Consider the following 21,762-nt stretch of genomic DNA (forward strand, 5'->3'; position numbering starts at 1 on the left):
ACATAGTTATATCAAGTCTACAAGCACAGAAACAGGCCATTCGCTCCAACTGGTCTATGTTGGCATTTATATTCCGCATAAGCCTTCTCCCACCCGACTTTACTTCCATCGTCTAGATCTGTCCTAGGAAAGGGGGCAAGGTGAAGAGAACCTGCATTATACAGTACCTTTCATGCTCCTCGAACTGGCCCAAAGAGCACTTTCGAGGTGTAGTCTCATTTATGTATGCAAATTTGGCAACCAATCGATGCAGAGTGTGATCCCAGTAACACCATTCATAAAAATGATCTGTTGATGTGTCTTTGATTTGATTGAGGAGTGAATGTTGGCTGATACCAGGAGAGCTCCTTGCTTTTTCAAGTGATGCCAGATTACATGTCCTTGTGTAAGGATTGAACCCACGACCATCTGACTCTCAACCACTGGGCAAAGCTGACACCTCGACCATTTTACTGTTTAGACTTAAAGTGCTGCTGGTAACATCGTAGCCAAGATTACAGCTTATCAATAGTTTGGGTGGGGGTGGGATCTTCCTATTTGGTGCACAAAGCAGGAAATTGCTCACCCCGGCCTGTGTTTTTCTGTCCAATAATGCATAATGCATGAGGTGATCCAAAACTCAGCTGCCCGTGTCCTAACTCGCACCAAGTCCCACTCACCCATCACCCCTGTGCTTGCTGACCTACATCGGCTCCTGGTTAAGCAACGCCTCAATTTCAAAATTCTCATCCTTGTTTACAAATCCCTCAATGGCCTCGCCCCTCCCTATCTCTGTAATCTCTTTCAGCCTCTCAACCCTGCGAGATGTCTGCATTCCTCAAATTCTGTCCCCCTGATTATAACTGCTCAACCATCGGTGGCCGTGCCTTCAGCTGCCTGGGCCCCAAGCTCTGGAACTCCCTGCCTAAACCTCTCCCCCTCTCTATCTCTATTTCCTTTTTTTAAGACGCACCTTAAAACCTGCCTCCTTTGATCAAGCTTTTGGTCATCTGCTGTAATTTAATCTTATGTGGCTCCATGTCAAATTTATTTCTTTTGTCTTATGACGCTGCTGTGAAGTTTCTTGTGACGTTTTACTACATTAAAGGTGCTATATAAATACAAGTTATGATTTCCTGAACTGTGGCCCTGGCACATGCTGAGTGATACCAAGGCATAAAATGCCCATCATAAGCTCGAAGTTCCCCCCTCCCTCTTTACTCTGCCCATTGAACAGCCTAATGTACTACGGCTGCTGGTGCAGCCCGAGTCTGCAGTGAGGAAGCCCTTGATCTGCCTTTGTCCACAAGGGTTGAGTAAATTGCTGAGTTGGCGGTTGGACTGCAAGTGTTGGTCTCGGTATTGATCTGCCTCGACCTTGCAGCTCTGCCTCAACCAGCCGGAACACCACAGATTCCAGGAGCTGGGGTTACGACTAATGTGAGCAGCAGATTGTAGCTGGCACCAGTACCAAATCGTGAACATTTACACCCCAACTCGGATAGAACAGGCTCACTGGTATTGTAGGGTAACGGGAAGTGAGATACAAGTGAGGCCTGTGTCACATGCAAGATGAGCAGAATCACGTCAGTGGTGACCACTACCCCTGTTATTTCATTTGTGAAAATAAAACATTGCTCCTGTGGGGGTGTACCACGATTTTTGAAACAAAAGTAAGAGTTAGAATTGAGTTTTCAGCGAAAGCTGTACCAAGGATTTTATCCATGAGATTGGCAATATTAATTTAATAAATGCTAATTCTCCCCCCAATTTCCTGAAGATGCTGACGATCTACGAGTAATAGCTAATCGCCATTAACTCTTCAAAGTGGCCATTTGTTGCTTGTGCAACCAGACACTGGGAGTCTGCAGGCTATTTCACCTCGAAGGCAATGCTGCCTAGCTCAATAACAACAACTTGTATTTATATAGCACCTTTAACGTAGTAAAACGTCCCAAGGCGCTGCACAGGCCTGTTATAAGACAGCAAATAAATTTGACACCGAACCATATAAGAAGTTAAATTATGGCAGATGACCAAAAGCTTAAAGAGCGTCTTAAAGGAGGAAAGTGAGGCGGAGAGGTTTAGGGAGGGAGTTCCAGAGCTTGGGGCCCAGGCAGCTGAAGGCACGGCCACCAGTGGTTGAGCGATTTGTAATCGGGGTTGGAGGGCAGAATTTGAGGAGCTCAGACATCTCGGGGGAGGTTGTAGGGCTGGAGGAGATTACAGAGGCGGAGTTGCAAGGTCATGGAGGGGTTTTTAAATAAGAATGAGAATTTTGGATGAGGAAGCTCAATCCTTTACTAGCCCAAAGTCCGCACATGTCAGCAAGGCTGCTCGACAGTGATCAGAAGTAAAGGAAGAACTTTCATTTGTGTAGTGCCTTGTACAGCCACAGCGCCTTGTACCCAATGAAATTTTGAGCTGCAGCAGCCAATTTGTGCAAAGGCCCACTAACTGCCAGAAAATTAACCAGATTATCTGTTGTGCTAATGCTGATTGAGAGATGAATGTTGGCCAGGACACTAGAAGAACTGCCCTGCTCTTTTTCAAATAGTGCCCAAGAGGACAAGCAGGGCTTTGATTAAATATGCACCTCCGATGGTGCAGCACTCCCTCGCTGTTGCACTGAAATGTCAGCCCAGATAGTGTGCTCCAGTTTCTGGATGGAGCTTGAACCCACAACCTTCTGTCTCAGACACAAGCATACTATCACTGAGCCATGGCTGTATAAAGTCTCTGGCCAACGTTATGTCCTACTCCTCCCTCCCCCCTACCAAGCTCAACGTAAACTTTGCCATCCTAATAATGTGAATACTGGTTAGCATGATCTATTTTTTTTTGAAAGGCCAGGATTAATGTGATTACCTCTCCACCTGAGTTTGGTCAGGTCAGTGTGACAAGCTGTGAGACCGTTTACTTCAAACACATACCAATATGCTTTCTGTGCATTGACTATTGCTTCCACACCTGCCCCAATTGACCACCAGCACTATCTCTTTAAGGGGCAGTTGCCTGTCGCAGTGAGCAAGTCCTTACTGCCACCAGCTCGCGTTGGACTATTGTTTGCACGTGACTAGGCATCAGTCACGGGTCACTGCCGGGTCTGACCCCAAGTGCCCTGCTTCCGTTTCTTGTATGCTGGAGGAATAGATCCGAATTCAGGATGTGCTATCTGCCACAAGACAATGGAAATAATTTAACTAAGAAAAGCTCTGCCTGCTGAAAGGAGCTGCAGCGAACCAGCACCGGCCTTCCTCGTCTTTGTTCTCGGGATATGGGTGAGACTGGCAGGGCTGCAGTGAGTTCTCCGTTTCTCGCTGCCTGAGATGTTGCCTTCAGTCGCAGTAGTTAATCACTGGGTCTGTTTAGAGAGTGTCCAGAGTACACCTTGTAACCTGGAGCTGGAAGTTACTAGGCTCCGTCCGGTGTGTTGCCTTCCTGGAAGGACATTAATGAACCAAAAAGCAAAACACTGCAGATGCTGGAACACAAATGATAAAAGGCTGAAGTTACCCCAGCATCTGTCAAGAAAACGCATGACCGTTGACTTTTCAGATATAAAACCTTCCCTCCGAACTGAAAGCTAAACCAGATGAGCAATGTTTAAGGAGGAACAGGAGAGGGACAAACTCACGCCAAACACACTGGGAAAGGCAGAATGATCTGTAAAGCAGTGCGGTGGGGAGCGGGAAATGATTTAAAGGGGCAGAAGTGATATGCACAGTCTTCTTGAACCATTTAACCATTTCTTGGTCCCTACTTCAGCACTTTACAGGTCATTCCATGTCTCTCTTTCCCTCCTTTCTCTTGCTCTGTTCCTTAAATGCTGACCATCTATAACCTCTTTCAGTTCTGAGCAATGGCTTTACACCTGAAATGTCAACAGTCTTGTGTTTTTTTTCTCGACAGATGCTGCCTGACTGGTTACCTATCTCCAGTATATTCTGCGTTTTAAAAAAATTAAGCGTGTTTGTTTTTTTTGCAATAATCCAGTAATTTTCATAGGTTATGGGAATAGAAAAAATAAACCAACACATTTATTAAATTTAACTTCACGGCCTGCATAAAACCTCTGGCTGGGCTTTGAAATGACAGTCTCTGGGGTTGCTCATTCAGTATCGTTACCTCAAAATTCTTACAGGACTTGACAGGGTAGATGCAAGGAGGATGTTTCCTCTGGCTGGGGAGTCTAGAACCAGGGGTCACAGTCTCAGAATAAGAGGTCGGCCATTTAGGACTGAGATGAGGAGAAACTTCTTCACTCAGAGTGTGGTGAATCTTTGGAATTCTCTACCCTGGAGGGCTGTGGAGGCTCAGTCTTTGAGTATATTCAAGACAGAGATCGATACATTTTTGGATATTAAGGGAATCAAGGGATATGTGGGGACAGTGCAGGAAAATGGATTTGCGGTGGAAGATCAGCCATGATCTCATTGAATGGCGGAGCAGGCTCGAGGGGCCGAATGCCCTACTCCTGCTCCTAATTCTTATGTTTTTATACCCTGTGGAGAAAATCCCTGGGGGAAGCCCAAGACTTCACCCTGAGGGCGCACCTTGTAACTGGTGACATCGGGAACACATTCACAACAAGCAGTCAGCCGCTTTCCCTTGCTTGATTCCTTGATAAAGTGCAACATCCCCACCAGCACCTGGGAATCCCTAGCCCAAGACCACCCAAAGTGGAGAAAGAGCATCTGGGAGGGCGCTGAGCTCCTCGAGTCTCATCGCCGAAAGCATGCAGAAACCAAGCACAGGAAGCAGAAGAAGCGTGCGGCAAACCAGACTCCCCACCCACCCTTTCCTTCGACCACTGCCTGCCCCACCTGTGACAGGGACTGTAATTCCTGTATTGGACTATACAGCCACCTGAGAACTCACTTTTAAAGTGGAAGCAAGTCTTCCTCGATTTCGAGAGACTGCCTATGATGATGCTGACTTGACTGACTCGTTGATCTGTCTGCACGCCGACACATGTTTTGTTAGAAACACAGCTCTCGGCCTGTGGGGAGCGACATGATGCGGGAGTCTGTCCAGTGATCGGGAGCTAGGCTATCCTCTCGGCTACTTGGTGTTGAGCGAAGGTGGAGATCTCAATCCTCAGATAAAGCCAGGGCAAGGTTCAAGGGCAGGGCACCTGACACCAATCTGACACGCCTGGCCGATTGCAGAACGTCACTGACCTGTGGCCACAAAAACCCATTGATTTTTGTTTGTTCAGGGCGGTTATGCTGAATGCTGTAATTCTCTCTCCATCTGGAGAGACTTCAAGGACCATCCAAACACAATGTGTTGTGCGAAAGGATTTTCTCTGATACCGAATGCAAGCTTACACCCCTCTCCCCTGCTCCCTCTGCCCTCACCTTTAGCAACAAGTGGAAGAACATAAGAGCAGGAGTAGGCCATTTGGCCCCTCGAGCCTGCCCTGCCATTCAATAAGATCATGGCTGATCTGATCTTGGCCTCAACTCCACTTCCTTGCCCGCTCCCCATAACCCTCGACTCCTTTATCGTTCAAAAATCTGTCTATCTCCACCTTAAATACATTCAATGACCCAGCCCCCACAGCTCTCTGGGGTAGAGAATTCCAAAAATTCACGACCCTCTGAGAGAAGAACTTCCTCCTCATTTCTATTTTAAATGGGAACGAGCTACTGGATTATTTCTTCACCAAGATAGAGACATTCATAAGACGCTTTTCTCCTTTCCCTTGCTCATTAAGCCAAAGTATCCCTCCCCCCCTGCTTCTGTCACCTTCCCACACTGGCATTGAATCCCTGGCTCCCTAGTTTCTACCCCATATTTTTTCCTCCCCAGGCTCCATTCTCTCCACTTCACCTTGTAGAATTCATTTGAAGAGGTGAAAGACGCGGTGGTGGGGGGGGGACACGACGACTGCAGAGGGAGTAGTGTGCACGGACTTCACGAAAGCCTTTGACAAAGCAGCATACAGGAGATAGAATCTGGGGGGGAAGCGGTGGTTATGGCAGTAAAACTGGATGAAAAATTGGCTGGATGGGAGCAAGAGAGCAGGAGTTAAGGGCAGTTTTACAGTGTGGTTGGAAGTGGGTAGTGGTGTCCTAAAGGGTTCAATTCTGGGGCCATTTCTGAACACTATGATTTGAATATATGTGTGGAAGGAGTGAGGTTAAAATTTGCAGATTATACCAAAATAGGAGGTATAGTTAATTCTTAAGATCATTAAAGGGATATGGTAAGATGAGGGAAATGGGCTAAAAAGTTGCAGCTGGAATTCAGTAAGTGTGGGGTGATGCATTTCTTGGTTTAAAATTGACAGCAGTAATTATACTCTGAAAGGATTGAGGTTCCGTGCTGTGGAATAGCGGAGGGATTTGGCACCAGTTTACGAGACATTAAAAGCAGACTCTCTGGTTGATAAGGCCATCGTTTTTTAAAAGGCTGATAGAATTCTAGGTATTGTTACAAAGGTTAGAATTTAAAAAAAACAAGAGGTAATGACAAGCCTTTTAAAAACATTAAGACCTCAATTAGAGTATAGTCTATAGTCCGTTTGTAGACAGAATATTAAGGCTTTAAGAACAAATTTGCATTGTACAGGTATAAATGCAAATTCACTTGGATGCTGCCTGGTATGAGGAAATACAAATATAAGGATAGACCTAAATTCGGTATTTTTTGTTTTAACTACCTTAGACTACTGGGCAATATGATAAATATTTGAAATTATGAAACAATGAGACCAGATAGGCAGAAGCAGAACACAGCAGGAGAAACTTGTGAAACTCAATATTCAAGATTAGAATGGACAGTAAAAGGGGTTGAAAGGATATGGGAATGGGGTGAGTAAACGTGATTGGAACTATTTGCTCGCGTGGTGGGTAAATACTTACACAAACTGGTTGGGCTGAATGGCCTGCTCCCATGTTGTAACTTCTCTATGTATTTCTGTATTAATTACCTACTCCTTCAACTCCAATCCCATTAAATTCCTAACTATGCAGCTTCCACTTCTGGCTCCCATGCTAGCAGATATTGTAAGTGCTCCTCCTTCACTGGTGCTGTTCCCCTCCCTCTCTCAACTGCCTTCATCACCCCCAACAAGACCCACCTCTGTCCTCACTAACTTCCACCGCCATTTCCAACCTCCTTTTCGTCTCCCTGGATTGCCTACCATATCTCTGCCTTGCTCTCCTGTGGCTCCCTGATTGAATCTCTTCTTTCAGCTTTCTGCCTTTTCCAGCACTAAAATGGCCCTAAACAAGGTCAGAACTGACATTCTCTGTAACTGTCACCATGGTGCATTATCCCTCCTTGACCTCTCTGCAGCTTTTGATAGTCAACCGCACCAAGCTGGTCGAACACCCACTGTGCCCAGTTATGTGGGACTGCTCTTGCATGCTATATCTGATGGTAGCCAGAGCTCTAGTAAATACTTCACTACCCATAAAGTGCAACATCCCCACCGACACCTGGGAGTCCCTGGCCAAAGACTGCCCTAGATGGAGGAAGTACATCCAGGAGAGCGCTGAGCACTTCGAGTCTCGTCGCCGAGAGCATGCAGAAATCAAGCGCAGGCAGCGGAAAGAGCGTGCGGCAAACCAGACTCCCCACCCACCCTTTCCCTCAACGACTGTCTGTCCCACCTGTAACAGGGACTTTGGTTCTTGTATTGGACTGTTCAGCCACCTAAGGACTCATTTTAAGAGTGGAAGCAAGTCTTCCTCGATTCCGAGGGACTGCCTATGATGATGAATGGCTTCACTGCCCACAGTGCCATCTCCAGAATTCTCCAAGGACCCGCCCTTCACCCTTTTTCTTCATTAACATGCTGCCTCTTGGCAACATCGTGCACAGCCGTGGAACCGTCAATGCTGCCCACACCCAGCTGTACCTCTACACTCCTCCTGTGACCTCTCCACTGCCTCTGCTGTCAGACTGCTTGTCCGACATCCAACACACGGGGTCTTCCACCTCAATCCCCAAAACCTCCCTGATTGAATTGTATGTGCAAGCCCAGAATTTACCTAAGTGAACCAGGCGATCTCCTAGGGAAAGCTGGAACTCAAAGTGCTTGCTACCTGTATTTACATAATGTGACTCAGCCATTTAAAGGAGGGGAAAGTCCCTTTGATTTATGTGCGCGTGCAGGTGCATCCAAGTTTTGTTTTGTGTGCTCGTACTGTGTGCCATGGCAGTTTGGAGGGGTTGGGGCTGCATACATGTTTAAATCACTTTTTTCCATTGATTTGCATATCGGTTAGGTCGTTGATAATAACAGATTCATCAAGGAGGCAACACTTTAAAAACTACTCTTTGCAAACTGGGGGCTTGCAAAATTTAAATAAAGCAAACCAGCAATTAAAGGATCTAAGCGCTAATGGGGCTGAATTGCATGGGCTGGATTTGTAGTGCTTGAAGACTTCAGTCTTGCCATGGGGCTTTAGTGTTCCCAGTACTAGCAGATCACCAGTGGTATCACTCACAGGTGCTTTTGTATTGAGAAGTGAGCTCATAACTAGTGGTTGGTTAAAATACATTTTCTCCTCGTAGGTTAGTTATAAAATGATTGTGTGTCTCTCAGCGTCCGCTCTGCCTTAATATCATTGGATTAACATTCAGTCTATAACATGTAACATTATATAATTGGATGTACTTCCAGTGTGAGCAATTGCAATGGAACAGGGAGTGCTGTTGGCCTGGGCAATTAGAGTGGGTTGCATGGAAAGGGTGGTTGGAATCTGGGGACTGTGGTGAGGGTAAGCTTGCACTCAAATTACTATAAGCTCGGTCCTTTCTGGTCAGTGGGCTCCGCGAGTGATTCCATTTAGTGGTCCTGGTCACTATATAGTTTGAGTAGCCCATCGGCAGACACATGGCTGTGCCTCCAAATTGCAGTGTTTACTGAGCCCTTTCATCTGCTGTCTGCTCTCTTACAGATCAAAAAGCTGGCAGGCTGACGTGGGCAGGAATCCACTTACAGGACGGACTTTCTGGCAACTGACCATTTAGCTGGTGAGTCTGTTACATTACTTTTTGCCCTATTCATTGATACGGTTCCTACAAAAGTGACTATATTTTTTAAAAAGTACTTCATTGGCTGTGAAGCACTTTGGGACGTCCTAAGGTTGCGAAAGGTGCTATAGAAATTCAAGTCTTCCGATCTTTTCTCTTTATTTGCTTCTTTTTCCTTTTTTTTTCTCCGAACTCATTGGAGCTGATTGGTTATTTTTAAGTTTTAAGTTTATTTCATAGTCAAATAATTCATAGTTCATGGTTTAATTCTTAATCTATTAAATAGAGGCATGGCAAGGCAGCTCAGCCCCGTGGAATGCACTTCCTGTGCCACGTGGGAAGTCCTGGACGCTTCTCGTAGCCTGGACAACCACATGGGCACGAAGTGTCACCAGCTACGGCAGCTCGAGATTCGTGTTTCGGAGCTTGAGCTGCCACATTCCTATAACAGACGTTTCCTTCATAATCACTGTAACCAGCGGAAGGAGAGTGCGGCAAACCAGTCCTACCCACCCTTTCCTTCAACGGATGTCTGTCCCACCTGTGCCAGAGATTGTAATTCCAGTATTGGACTGCTCAGTCACCTGAGAACTCATGTTTAGAGTGAAAGCAAATCTTCCTCGATTTCGAGGGACTGCCTATGATGATGAACCAATGAGCTGCTACGCTGTGTGATTGTGAAGTGGCTTGCTCTGTCTATCCTGTTGGTTTGTAAAGTCCATGGGAGATCATAGAAACATAGAAAATAGGTGCAGGAGTAGGTCATTCGGCCCTTCGAGCTGCACCACCATTCAATATGATCATGGCTGATCATGCAACTTCAGTATCCCATTCCTGTTTTCTCTCCATACCCCTTTGCTGAAACCCTTGCATTTATTGCTACGCAAGGGTGACGACTGGGTTTGGGGTAAATCTCAAGAGACAGCCTTTGAGAAGGCTGGAAACCTACTTTGTTCTAATAATTTACTTGTACTGTATGACCTGTGTAAACGATTAGTGCTAGCTTGTGATGCATCTTCGTACGGGGTCGGCTGTGTGTTACAGCAAACCAGTGTGTCGGACAAACTTCAACCGGTTGCATATGCGTCTAGAAGTCTGTCTAAGGCTGAAAGAGCCTACAGTATGGTTGAGAAAGAGGCGTTAGCATGTGTATATGGGGTTAAGAAAATGCACTAATACCTATTTGGACTTTGGTTTGAGCTTGAAACCGACCACAAACTGCTCATTTCGCTGTTGAATGAATAGAAACTGGGCCACTGACTGAAAGCAATGGAGAGCTCACTGCTCCTTAACTCCCAGTACAGCCCAGCATTATTCGACAACATTTTCTAAAGAACAGACAAACATCAATCCACTATTTTGTGTGCAGGGGTATTGTGCCATTATTAAAAAATCTTGACACACGAATGTTTTTGATACTATGTCATTTAAATAAAAATGTTATTCCTCATTTGCGTAGCCTGCGTGTAAAAACGACTAGGTTGGCATTGGATGGGCTAGGAACCCACCAGGACATTGTTCTGTAAAGGTTTGCTGTACTGCTTATGTAGTCAGCTATACTCCAGTCTTTGATCTCCCATTGTTCATTTTATTGTTAAGCCGACCAGGGGGAAAAAATCTCATGATTCTAGCATTTGTGTTTCTAGTCACCTTATTTTTGTAGTTTTTAAATGTATTTGAGTTGTGGTGATAAATTGTTCTTAAATCTCTTGGGCAATCTTGATATTTACCACGACACTATTTCCTGTAATTCAAGACCCTAACAGAGGAGACAGCAGTAATCTTGGTGACTTACCTCCTTTCCTCGTGCCTGCAGCTGAGGAAGATTTGGCTGTTGGACCTGATGGATCTAATCATTAACCAACTTACACGCCACGACCTGCTGCCTTAAGATTCAGGTTCCTGTGCTGCTAAGGGTCCTCTGTTTAGCTGCTTGGCTCTTGGGAGAGAAACCTTCAAGGAAGGCTGACACTCAAATGTTGGGGACCTTATTGGCATGATTGGAAGCACTCCTGTTAAAAAGCTTACAATTCTGAATGAGAAGTGCCATCATAGCATCCTATGAGAAGTTCGGCACAAAATATTTGCTTGGAGGATGCTAACGAGCAGTTTTAAAGTAGGTTGTTAACGAGGGCTGATTAAGCTGTGTTATAAAGAGATACCTGTCATGGAATCATCATAGAAATCTAGCGCGGAAGGAGGCTAACCTGTCCCATGGAGCGTGTGCCCCACACACACACACACACACACACACACACGACTGTTCATTTCCCCTTTTTAAAGAATGCTTCCCCAATTGTCGAATAGATAAAAAATATTACCTACTAAGCCGTACAGAGCAGAAAGTACTGAGGATCCTTTACCCATCTGTGCTGAGGTAGCTGATCTCAGTTGGGGCATTACAGTTAGTTTTGGCGCCTAAGGCTTGAGAGGGAAACAAATCATCCGGGGACCTGCTCCAAATGATCACCTTATTGGAAAGTGTGTACCTGTGGATCTTGAGGGTGAAGACTAGATTGAGTTCATACGTGAGCTCAAGGCAATCAGATAACCCGCTGATGCTCACTGTCGAGGTTTGTGATGGAGACTGCCACGGTGCTACCAAAGCCCGAGGAACCACATGCCAGTGCTTTCAGTTGGGGATAGGCGAGAAAAGTATTACATAGAGTTTACAGCACAGAAACGGACCATTCCGTACAACTGGTCTATGCCAGTGTTCATGCTCCATACGAACCTCCTCTCGCCCTTATCAGTACATCCTTCAATTCCTTCCGCGTGTGTTTATCTAGCTTCCCCTTAAATGCATCAATACTATTCACCTCAACCACTCCCTGTAATGGGAAGTTCCACATTCTAATCACTCTCTGGATAAAGACGTTTCTCCTGAATTCCCTATTGGATTTATTAGTGATTGTCTTGTCTTGTATTCATGGCCCCTAGAGTTGGATACCTCCATAAGTGGCAATATCTTCTCCACATCTACTCTATTGAACTCCTTCATAATTTAAAGACCTCTATCAGGTCACCTCTCAGCCTTCTCTTTTTCAGAAAAGAGCCCCAGCTGTTCAACCTTTCCTGATAGTTATAACACCTCTGTTCTGGTATCATCTTTGTAAATCTTTTTTGCACCTTTTCCAGTGCCTCCATATCCTTTCTGTAATATAGAGACCAGAAATGTGCAAGGTACTCTGTTTTTCAATCCTATTCGTCTAGAAATTAACCTCATTGCTTTGTTTGCATTTTTTATGGCCTTGTTAACCTGCTACTTTTAATGATTTGTGAATAAAGCTTGTAAGTAATGGTTAAGTGGCTGGTAGAAGTGAGAAAGTATCTGTGTATAACGGCACGTTTGACTGTTTCAGTGGCATACCCGGACCTCGTGTACGTGGGATATCGACAATGAGCTCCGTAGCCGTACTGACGCCTGAAAGCTTTGCTGAGCACAGGAGTGGCCTCAATGAGCAACAAGCCAAAGGTCAGTGAACAGCTTTCAAATTCCCTAACGTGCTTTTAAACCCAGTAAAAGCTGCTCTAAGCTGTCTATTTCCCCGTGAGGCTGCACCATGCTCTTGTAAATTCATCTATTGACCAACGCTCGTGGTTTCCAGAATGTTGAGGGTTCCAGTCCTGGGGCTGCCTGTCACTCAGAGTTTCTTGTCCAGTCTTTTAGGAGGATTGGGACTTGATATGTATGTTTCACTTTTTAAGGAGAGTAGATTGAGAGAAGGCAATGCATGTAGAATAGATGGCCAATCCTGAACTGGTGTACAAGGGTGCTATCTGGGCTCTGTTTCTCCCCCCTCTGCTTTTGAGGAGATGTGTGGTTTTGACTGTCCCAGATTCTGCCCACCTGACTCTGTAATGTATACTCACAGGTTTGTTGGGCTGTTGAGTGGGAGTGGCTTAGCCAGTCACGTGACGTTCACAAGACTCAATAAAACCCCAGCCAGTTGGGTTCGGGGGATCCACGGTGAGGCAGGTGGTTGAGAGCCTGGTGGATGAACTGGTAATGTGTCATGTGATTGTTAAACCGTTGCTAATAAACCAACGAGTTCTTAATAGCAATGTGTTGTTATGAATTCTTAAGCAAAGAACTCCTGAAGCAAATACATTACAAACTCCAAAGAATATATGGTGTTCATGGTCCTGGCTACTTTCCTCCTTAATGGATTTTTTTCTTGCTTTAACACATTGCCTGTTTGGATTGACTAGTTTTCCTGGGTATTCTACTCTGCCCGCACTCTCCTTGTGAAAGAGGTGTTGTAACATGCTGTCCACATCTGGGCTATCCTCCATTTCTGTTTCTGTTCCCAGATAAACCCTTGTCTGGCACGTACTTTCTTTGGAGAGCAGAGAATGATTCTAGTGTTTATATTTTATACAAAGATCCTATTCAGCTCTCGGGCCTAGGAAGCCAGTGAAGGAAAGAGCAAGGCAAGTTGGCCCTAGGCTACGCTCTTTTCAGGGACATCGATAGCTGGCTGGGAGCTAGTTTCCTGGCTTCAGGTGGTGCATAGACTGGCGATTGGGAGAAAAGCTTAGGAAAACATTGACCGTGGATACCATTGGTGGCAGACACATCGCCTATTGCTCTTGGATTGCGAATAGGCTAACAACCAGCCACCAGATGTCAGGGCTGTCAGAAATGCCTTTGTTTATTCCCCCTTTCTACCTTCCTGGGCAATTCCTGTTCTTACTGGCCTGCACTGTTGGAAGATGCTAGAGCCATTGATCACCAGGCTCAGAGACAATCTCACCACTAATTGTTGGCTTAAAAATGTGCCCTGTTATCATGTTGCATTCATTTCTAAAAAAAAAACACAACTGCATGTATTGGAATTAGCTGGCAATCTTTCACTTGCCGATTAGATTCGTCACTTTCCTGATGTTGACGGCTGTGCTCAAGACTTTGACCAAAGTAACTTCATCTTCACTCCACAGCAAATGTTGGTTCTGAAGATGAGACCGATCTGGTGCCAACTTACAAGGAAGCGTTTCCTCCTCTCCCTGAGAAAGCTGCTTCCGGTGAGACTACAACAGAACCGTCTGGAGCATGGACCAAAATCCGACCACTCAAATCTTCTCTCATCACCCAGGTACGACCTGCTGGATAAGCCTCTATGTAGGAAGAAGAATAAGACTGCACAAGTGGAGGTGGAAAATCCATCACTGATGGCAGGAGTGGGAGTACTGGCGAACACTGCACTCTGACCGGGAACTGGGTGGGAGCTGTTTTGAGTTCTGCTTCTGAGCGCTGGCTTCAAATCCAGCTCAAGTGTAAGGGATTGAATATTTAATTTCTTTGACGTAGGGTAGTGGTTTTAATCCTATCTTTTCAACTCTGCGCCAATGTTTCCCGGGACTGCTGTTCAGAAATACTAGGGATATAATAATAAAGGAAAATGCTGGAAACATACAATAGGGCAGTCAACATCTGTGGGGAGAACAGACAAGTTAGTATTTCAGGTACAGACCCTTCAAAACGGAAAAATACGTGGGCAGGTGTATCAATACAATCAGAAAAGCGGAGGTGGAATATATAGTTTCAAAACCGCATACAAACCCACAGGAATTGAGAATGGAATGAGTAACCTCGGTTAAGTATTGGACAGAAAGCCATAAAAGAGATAAATAGTGTGTAAGTAGCAAAGGAACTGAGATAATGCCAGCTCCTCTCTACTCTTTGCCTAGGTTTTTCATGTACCATTAGAAGAGCGCAAGTACAAGGAGATGAACCAATTTGGAGAAGGCGAGCAGGCCAAGATCTGTCTGGATATCATGCAGAAGACCGGTGCACACATTGAACTCTCATTGGCCAAGGACCAAGGACTCTCCATCATGGTTTCCGGAAAGCTTGAGGCTGTCATGAAAGCGAGGAAGGAGATTGTTGCTAAGCTGCAGACGCAGGTAACCACAGGGCAGACTGTAGATGGGGGAAAGGCATCGGAATCCTAAAAGTTACAAACTTAGTCTAGTACAGACGGGGAGGGGAAACGTCTTTATTATATACTAAGATAATGGTGTGAGTTTGTTATAAAAGTACAAAAAAAGGTTAGTCACCAAGAACTCCAGCATAAGAATGGATAATGATGGTTTAACATGTGTTTATAAAGTTTGATGGGAGTCTTGGTCCCATTTTGAATAATGCGTGCAGATAACATCAAGTGGACCTGCTTTGCGAGTGCTGTGGGAGGGAACTAAGTTCTCCAAGGGATAACATCATATTTCACACAGTGCTCTGTAAAAGGGAGAAGAAACAATACTAACTGTTTAATCTTCTTCAATTCACCCTTAAGGCATGCTTAATCTTCATAAGGATGTGGTCTGAACCATTCCTATATTAAAATGGTTATGGAATCTGATTTTAATTCAGCTGCTGTCTACCTCTGGGTTAGCTGCATGTTTGAGTGACATTTGGGGATGCTTGGTGTTTGTTTGACTGCCTAGGGTGGTGGCATGACTATTTCCTGAAGACTGGGCAGTATCTGCTGACTGGGTCAGGGTGCTTGGTATCAGGGTGCTGTGTTTTGAGTGGTTACCTGGTAACTTGGCATTTGCCATTGTTTTGGGTGCTTACCTGGTATCTGACTGCTCGTACCTGCGTCAGAGTGCCTGGTATCGTGCTGCCTGTGTTTTGGGTGGTTACCTGGTATCTGACTGTTCATACCTGGATCAGAGTGCCTGGTATTGGGCTGCCTGTGTTTTGGGTGGTTACCTGGTATTTGAATGCTGGTACCTGGGTCAGAGTGCCTGGTATTGGGCTGCCTGTGTTTTGGGTGCTTACCTGGTATCTGACTGCTTGTTTACTGGCCCTAGGCCTCAGCAACAGTAGCCATCCCCAAGGAGCATCATCGTTTTGTGATTGGAAAGAGCGGAGAGAAACTGCAGGAGTTGGAACTGAAAACTGCAACTAAGATCCAGATTCCTCGCCCCGAAGACCCCAGCAACCAGATCAAAATAACTGGCACGAAAGAAGGCATTGAGAAAGCACGCCACGAAATCTTGCTGATCTCTGCTGAACAGGTATGCACCGAGCATGCTAGTTATTAATGATTTGAGATTTTGTCCCAGGAACTGAGTTGGCATGTGCCTCAGTGACCAGGACTGAAGGACAAATTCGAGATGCCTGACCCAGAGCACGGTGTACCTTTAGCATGGTTTCGTCTGACTCATGCTCCGCATTCTGTATCCTTTGTTAATTGCTCTGCAACACGTCAAGCTCAGTTCATCATCATCATAGGCAGTCCCTCGGAATCGAGGAAAACTTGCTTCCACTCTTAAAATGAGTCCTTAGGTGGCTGAACAGTCCAATACGAGAGCCACAGTCCCTGTCACAGATGGGACAGATAGTCGTTGAGGGTAAGGGTGGGTGGGACAGGTTTGCTGCACGCTCTTCCCGCTGCCTGCACTTGATTTCTGCATGCTCACGGCGATGAGACTCGAGGTGCTCAGCGCCCTCCCGGATGCACTTCCTCCACTTCGGGAATCCACTAATGAAATCTGTCCCCTGTTTTTCTTCCAACGTGTACCACCTTGCACTTAGCTCTATTGAATTGTATCTACAGTAGTTATGTCCACTTATAAATATTGTCTCGGTATTATTTTAGTTTCTTGTATGTTTCATCAGACTCTGCTGTTTCTATTTTCTTTCCCTCCACAACCCCAGTTTGGTATCTTCTGTGAATTTGGCCAGCTTGCATTGTAGAATGACACAGCACAGAAGGAGGCTATTTGGCCCATCATGCCTGTGCGCTGCCTATTGTGAATCTGAATCTTTATCCAAATCTTGTAACCTGCAGTGATCCTAGCACAGATCCCTGACACACTCCACTCGGTACATCGTCCCAGCTTAACACACTACCCTAATAGTGTGTAGAAACAGCCTAACCTCGGTGGTGGGAAAATGATTGGAGAAAATTCTGAGGGACAGGATAAATCTTCATTTAGGAAGACACAGATTAATCAAGGACAGTCAGCATGGATTTATTAAGGGAATGTTGTGTCTGACTAACTTGATTGAATTTTTTGAGGAGGTAACGAGGGTCGATGAGGCTAGTGCATTTGATGTAGTCTATATGGATTTTAGCAAGGCTTTTGATAAGGTCCCACATGACCGACTGATCACAAAAGTAAAAGCCCATGGGATCCAAGGCAAAGTGGCAAGTTGAATCCAAAATTGGCTCAGTGGCAGGAAGCAAAGGGTAATGGTCGATGGGTGTTTTTGTGACTGTAAGGCTGTTTCCAGTGGGGTTCTGTAGGGCTCAGTGCTGGGTCCCTTGCTTTTTGTGGTATATATCAATGATTTAGACTTGAGTGTAGGGGTTATGATTAAGAAGTTTGCAGATGATACTGTGTGGTTGATAAAGTTATAGACTGCAGGACGATATCAATGAACTGGTCAGGTGGGCAGAACAGTGGCAAATGGAATTCAATCTGGAGAAATGTGAGCTAATGCATTTGGGGAGGGCTAACAGGAAAGGGATTACACATTAAATGGTAGGACACTGAGAAGTGTAGAGGAGCAAAGGGACCTCGGAGTGCATGTCCACAGATCCCTGAAGGTAGCAGGACAGGTAGATAAGGTGGTTAACAAGGCATACGGACTACTTGCCTTTATTAACCGAGGCATAGAATACAAAAGCAGGGAGGTTATGCTTGAACTGTATAAAACACTAGTTAGGCCACAGCTAGAGTACTGCGTGCAGTTCTGGTTACCATATTACAGGAAAGATGTGATTGCATTAGAGACGGTGCAGAGGAGATTTACGAGGATGTTGCCTGGATTAGAGAATTTTAGCTATGAGGAAAGATTGTATAGACTGGGGTTGTTTGGAACAGAGGACGCTGAGGGGAGACCTTATTGAGGTGCACAAAATTAAGAGGGGCCCAGATAGAGTGGATAGGACGGACCTGTTTCCATTAGCAGAGGGGTCAACAACCAGAGGACATAGATTTAAAGTAATTGGTAGATGGTTTTGAGGGGAAATTTATTCACCCCGAGGGTGGTAGAGGCAGGAACCATCACCACATTTAAAAAGTACTTGCATTTGCACTTGAAGTGCCGTAACCTGCAGGGCTACGGACCAAGAGCTGGAAAGTGGGATTAGGCTGGATAGCTCTTTGTCTGCCGGCGCGGACACGATGTGCCGAAATGGCCTCCTTGCGTGCTGTAAATTTCTATGATTCTAATACGTCCCTGCTTCCTGTCTTTAGCCAAAGTTCCATGTGATGAGGTGCTGCACGGTTTATCAAAGACTTAAGGATATGATGTCAGAGGGCTTTCCAGCAGCCTCTTAATGTCACTTCCTCAAAAGCTCACGATTCAGAGCTAAGTGTTCACCTCAAGAAGTGAAGCCAGATACAGTGCTGATTTACTGCCAGGGAAGAAACAGTCTGTTGTTAAAAGGTCTTACCATTGTCAAGTCCTGTCTGTCTTCAAAACTTGGTAGAAAGTGTCTGCCAGTACTGTGTATAGCACAGAATAGCAGCAGGATTGACTTACACATCAAATGGAGTTCAGGTTTACAGAGCATGCAGCAAAAAAACTACACCTTTGAGTTTGGTGATACTGCTTTGAAGGGAGAAATTAGTTTGAGATTAAAATGTTCTCTATTTTACCACAGGATAAGCGCGCCGTCGAGAGGATCAACATCGAGAAAGTTTATCACCCATTCATTGCTGGACCCTTCAACAAGATCTCCGGGGAGATGATGCAGGAGACAGGGACTCGAATCAACATCCCACCACCAAGTGTCTTCAAGAACGAGATTGTTATCACCGGTGAGAAAGAACAGGTTGCACAGGCTGTTACCCGCATCAAGAGGATCTATGAGGATAAGGTAAGTGGCGCAATCTTTCACAGATTGGGTCTTTCACAGAACGCCTTCTGGCTGACAGAGTGGCTTCCGCAGGAGACTGGGTTCATTGCCACTTGGAAGTATATTTGTTCCAAGCTTAATTGGCATTTGTTTCTGATGGGTATACCAAAAACGGATGTGACTAATTGGTGTGGAAAATGGCTCACAGGAGTCCATTAGCAGCACCACTGTACAGCAGTGGGATGCAGAGTTGTACCAGTGATTCCATGTTCTGCATCTCTTAGCACTGGTCATGGAGGAAAGTTGGCATAGCTTGGGGGACAAAATGCCTGAAGAGGGGAGAAAATTGAGCATTGATATATTTGAATGTGTCTGAAAATTGAAACTGTATGTTCATTCAGAATTTGCTTGTTCAGCTTGTGCTGCGCTATGGCTCGGACCGTCTCCCAAATAACTATTCTTCACGTGTTTTGGTGGGGGCATCACAGTTGAACCCAAAATAAAAACAGAGAAAGCTGGAAACACTCAGCAGATCAGGCAACTTCTGTGGAGTTAACGCCTCGGCTTGTTTGCTTCATTTTCATCGTCCTGAAATGCTAACTCTTGTGTTTCTCTCTCCACAGACGCTGCCCGAGTGTTTCCAGCATCCACAGTATTTTGTTTTTGTTTTACAGTTAAGCCCAACTCCGTTCTTGCCAAATGTCAAAACAGGTGCACTGGAGGTCACTGAATAATGGTCAGGAGAGAAAATCCAGTGATCTTTTCTTTCCCTGTCCTTTTCCCAAGCACCGCTCGCCCCCCCCACCCCCAGCCCAAACCCCGGGGTGCTATGTCCACATGTAGGATTCCTGGGCCACCCTAACTGAAATTGGGGATCGGATCTGGATCTTTCTGGTCTGTGGCCCATTGCCACACTGGACGAGTTCAATGCATTTTAAATAAATGACTAATTTAAAAATTTGAACATTTAGAAAAAGAAAACCACAACGATCGCAGTGGAGGTGAAGAAATCTCAGCACAAGTATGTTATTGGACCCAAAGGCAACTCACTGCAGGAGATTTTGGAACGGACTGGAGTCTCGGTCGAAATCCCACCCTCGGACAGCAACTCTGAAACAGTCATCCTTCGTGGCGAACCCGACAAACTTGGTCAGGCTCTGACTGAAGTCTATGCTAAAGTAGGTGGAGCACACTGCCATCCAGTGATTGCAATTTCACATGGTTACGTTGAAGCTCAGATTACATTTCATAATAGTACAATCCTTCTACAATGCATTTTGCCTGCCGTCAATAGTTTTTCAGCTCCAGTACCATGTCTGAGTGCCTTGCTTTTGATTCACACTGCCCCTTATCTACTTGTATGATAGCATAACCTAGGGATGCAACGATGACATGCTCGTTTCATCTGGATTGGATATTTGTGTCTTTCATATGTGTATTTCTTCAATCTCTTTGAATGCAGAACAAGTTGAACACTTGAGAAGTTAAGCCCTGACAGGAATGCTAAGCTGCCTTAAGGTGAACATATAGAACAACAATAATGATCTGATCCACTTATTTCTATCAATACAACGTGTCATCCCATAAAATATAATATAAAAATAATGAATACCCAACGCTACCTCACTTTAGTGGGTAGTCTTGCTTGACATTTTCTGTCTTTCTGCTTTATTCCATCCTTGAAGCCGTCTGACGGCCTCTAGCCCCAGCAGTGTCTTTTTTTCCCCCCAAAACCGGCCTTCAGTATTAGCTTTCAGTCACTGACTACCTCCCCGCCCAACATCCACCAGTCTAACGGCAGTGATTCCTGCTGTACTGTGAATAACACCCCTTGAGAACTAAGTTTTGAGTTCAGTAATAGCATTTTGAACATGTATTGCACCCAGGCCCCCCCTCCCCCCCCCCCCCATGGGACCATATCCCAAAACATAACGCTTACATTCAGCTTGATGCTCAGCTGTCCTTTCCTTCTCAAGGGAGTTGTTCTCAAGGAACGGCAGGTGATTTTGGGGAGAGTGCAGTAAGATAATTTACCAAAGTACAGAAGTTTGCTTTTCTTTTCTCCCAATGCAGTGCGTGGATTGGGGGGGTGACATCCTGACCAGGGATATTCTGTATTTTTACTTCGATTATGAGATTACAGGGATCGGTGCTGGGACCACAACTGTTTACAATATACATAGATGACCTGGAAGAGGGGACAGAGTGTAGTGTAACAAAATTTGCAGATGACACAAAGATTAGTGGGAAAGCGGGTTGTGTAGAGGACACAGAGAGGCTGCAAAGAGATTTAGATAGGTTAAGCGAATGGGCTAAGGTTTGGCAGATGGAATACAATGTCGGAAAGTGTGAGGTCATCCACCTTGGGGGGAGAAAAAACAGTAAAAGGGAATATTATTTGAATGGGGAGAAATTACAACATGCTGCGGTGCAGAAGGACCTGGGGGTCCTTGTGCATGAAACTCTTTTTTGAGAAAAATTCAGCTTTTCCCAAGATTTGAACTCGGATCGCTGGATTCCAAGTCCAGAGTGCTCACCATTACACCATTTAACCAACGGTCCGAAACAAATCCCAAAAAGTTAGTTTGCAGGTGCAGCAGGTAATCAGGAAGGCGAATGGAATGTTGGCCTTCATTGCGAGAGGGATGGAGTACAAAAGCAGGGAGGTCCTGCTGCAACTGTATAGGGTATTGGTGAGGCCGCACTTGGGGTACTGCGTGCAGTTTTGGTCACCTTACTTAAGGAAGGATATACTAGCTTTGGAGGGGGTACAGAGACGACTCACTAGGCTGATTCCGGAGATGAGAGGTTTACCTTATGATGATAGATTGAGTAGACTGGGTCTTTACTCGTTGGAGTTCAGAAGGATGAGGGGGTGATCTTATAGAAACATATAAAATAATGAAAGGGATAGACAAGATAGAGGCAGAGAGGTTGTTTCCACTGGTTGGGGAGACTAGAACTAAAGGGC

General features: G+C 45.3%; 1 protein-coding gene across 1 annotated transcript in view; it reads left to right on the forward strand.

Moving 5' to 3' along the window:
- LOC139265804 (vigilin-like) overlaps window positions 1-21,762 on the forward strand; it is an 85,622-nt gene that overhangs the window by 15,205 nt on the left and 48,655 nt on the right. Inside the window, exons 2-8 of the mRNA XM_070883246.1 lie at window positions 8,898-8,973; window positions 12,336-12,448; window positions 13,915-14,069; window positions 14,665-14,880; window positions 15,790-15,996; window positions 18,597-18,812; window positions 19,763-19,969. Of these exons, the coding sequence (XP_070739347.1) occupies window positions 12,373-12,448; window positions 13,915-14,069; window positions 14,665-14,880; window positions 15,790-15,996; window positions 18,597-18,812; window positions 19,763-19,969 (1,077 nt within the window). The 5' untranslated portion in view covers window positions 8,898-8,973; window positions 12,336-12,372. The remainder of the gene's footprint in view (window positions 1-8,897; window positions 8,974-12,335; window positions 12,449-13,914; window positions 14,070-14,664; window positions 14,881-15,789; window positions 15,997-18,596; window positions 18,813-19,762; window positions 19,970-21,762) is intronic.

Source organism: Pristiophorus japonicus, chromosome 6, assembly GCF_044704955.1.
Source record: "Pristiophorus japonicus isolate sPriJap1 chromosome 6, sPriJap1.hap1, whole genome shotgun sequence".
In the NCBI taxonomy this organism is placed as follows: domain Eukaryota; kingdom Metazoa; phylum Chordata; class Chondrichthyes; family Pristiophoridae; genus Pristiophorus; species Pristiophorus japonicus.